General features: G+C 50.6%; 1 protein-coding gene across 1 annotated transcript; it reads left to right on the top strand.

Annotated features, from left to right (window-relative positions):
- On the top strand, positions 1–1,112 carry ier2a (immediate early response 2a). The gene has a single exon (XM_078270216.1). It carries the CDS (start codon positions 121–123, stop codon positions 667–669), a length of 549 nt encoding a protein of 182 aa, XP_078126342.1. The 5' UTR covers positions 1–120; the 3' UTR covers positions 670–1,112.

Genomic DNA, 1,112 nt, shown 5'->3' with positions numbered 1-1,112 from the left:
CTGCACCCGTGCCCGGCCGGTCTTTATTTTGTCTTGTGTGAAGTTATATGGGAGAGGCTGAGTCTTCCAACCTTAACGTTTGATTGTTTGTCCTGGACTCATTTCAAAACAAGCTGTGACATGGAGGTCAGCGTAGAGGCCAAGAGGATCATGGTCGTGGCTTTGGGGAAACTGTACAGCTCCCGCACCCAGCGAGGGGGTCTCCGTCTCCACCGGAGCCTCCTTCTGACTCTGGTAATGAAATCTGCCCGGGACATGTACCATGCGGCCCAGACGACGGCGGAAAGTGTTGCACCAGGATGTGAACAGCAACAACAACAGTCCACGGGTGAGGTGGCCACAGAGCCTACTGGAGTACAAACGGAGCTCCAGGGTTCCGCTTCGCTTGCCACCGGAAAGCCTCGGACTTTACCCCGAGAGGAGGTCGTATGCTCCCCCGCAGAGCTTCGCCGCGACGCAGAAAACAAGGAGAATATGTGCCCGACTCAGCACTCCAGGAAAAGACGGGGGAAAGCGGCTGTGGAACCGGACTTTCTGCCTTGCAAGAAAGCTAAACTTGAGCAGCAGCTCATTGTAAATTCAGTTTTGCTGGACTATGTGAACTGCAGCAGTGAACTGGGAGCACACCCAACCCCCATGCCTCTACAGAGAGCTATTGCAGCGTGTTGAAACCCTGCGCAGATTAAAGGCAATAAACTTTCGACACGGCCTGGGAGCCTGAACTCTACTAATAAGGGCCTCTTCCAGGGTAGTTCGGATGAACACCCGGGATTATGTGTCCTGAAAGAACCAAACCAGACTCTGAACGAGTTTGGGCATGTTACATGTATCAAGGAAGTAGGCCAGTTGGTGTGTAATAGTCCCAGTGACTTTTGGTCCAATTATTGGCCAACGCTAAGCAATGGACTGGCTTCAGCTGACCAAAGGCGGAACTAAAGCAATAGGTTCATCTGGATGTGGCCTTGAACTGCCTCTATGCATATTTACAGCTCAGCAAATGCAACATGTTGTGAGCGTGGGGACCAGCGCTGTAAGATAAAATGTGTTGATGAATTCAAGTGTAAAACAGTGACTACAACTACCTCAGTATTTATTAAACCATTTTTATTGAA

The sequence above is a fragment of the Sander vitreus genome, chromosome 15 (genome assembly GCF_031162955.1).
Source record: "Sander vitreus isolate 19-12246 chromosome 15, sanVit1, whole genome shotgun sequence".
NCBI lineage: Eukaryota > Metazoa > Chordata > Actinopteri > Perciformes > Percidae > Sander > Sander vitreus.
This window is presented reverse-complemented; position numbering and strand designations above follow the sequence as displayed.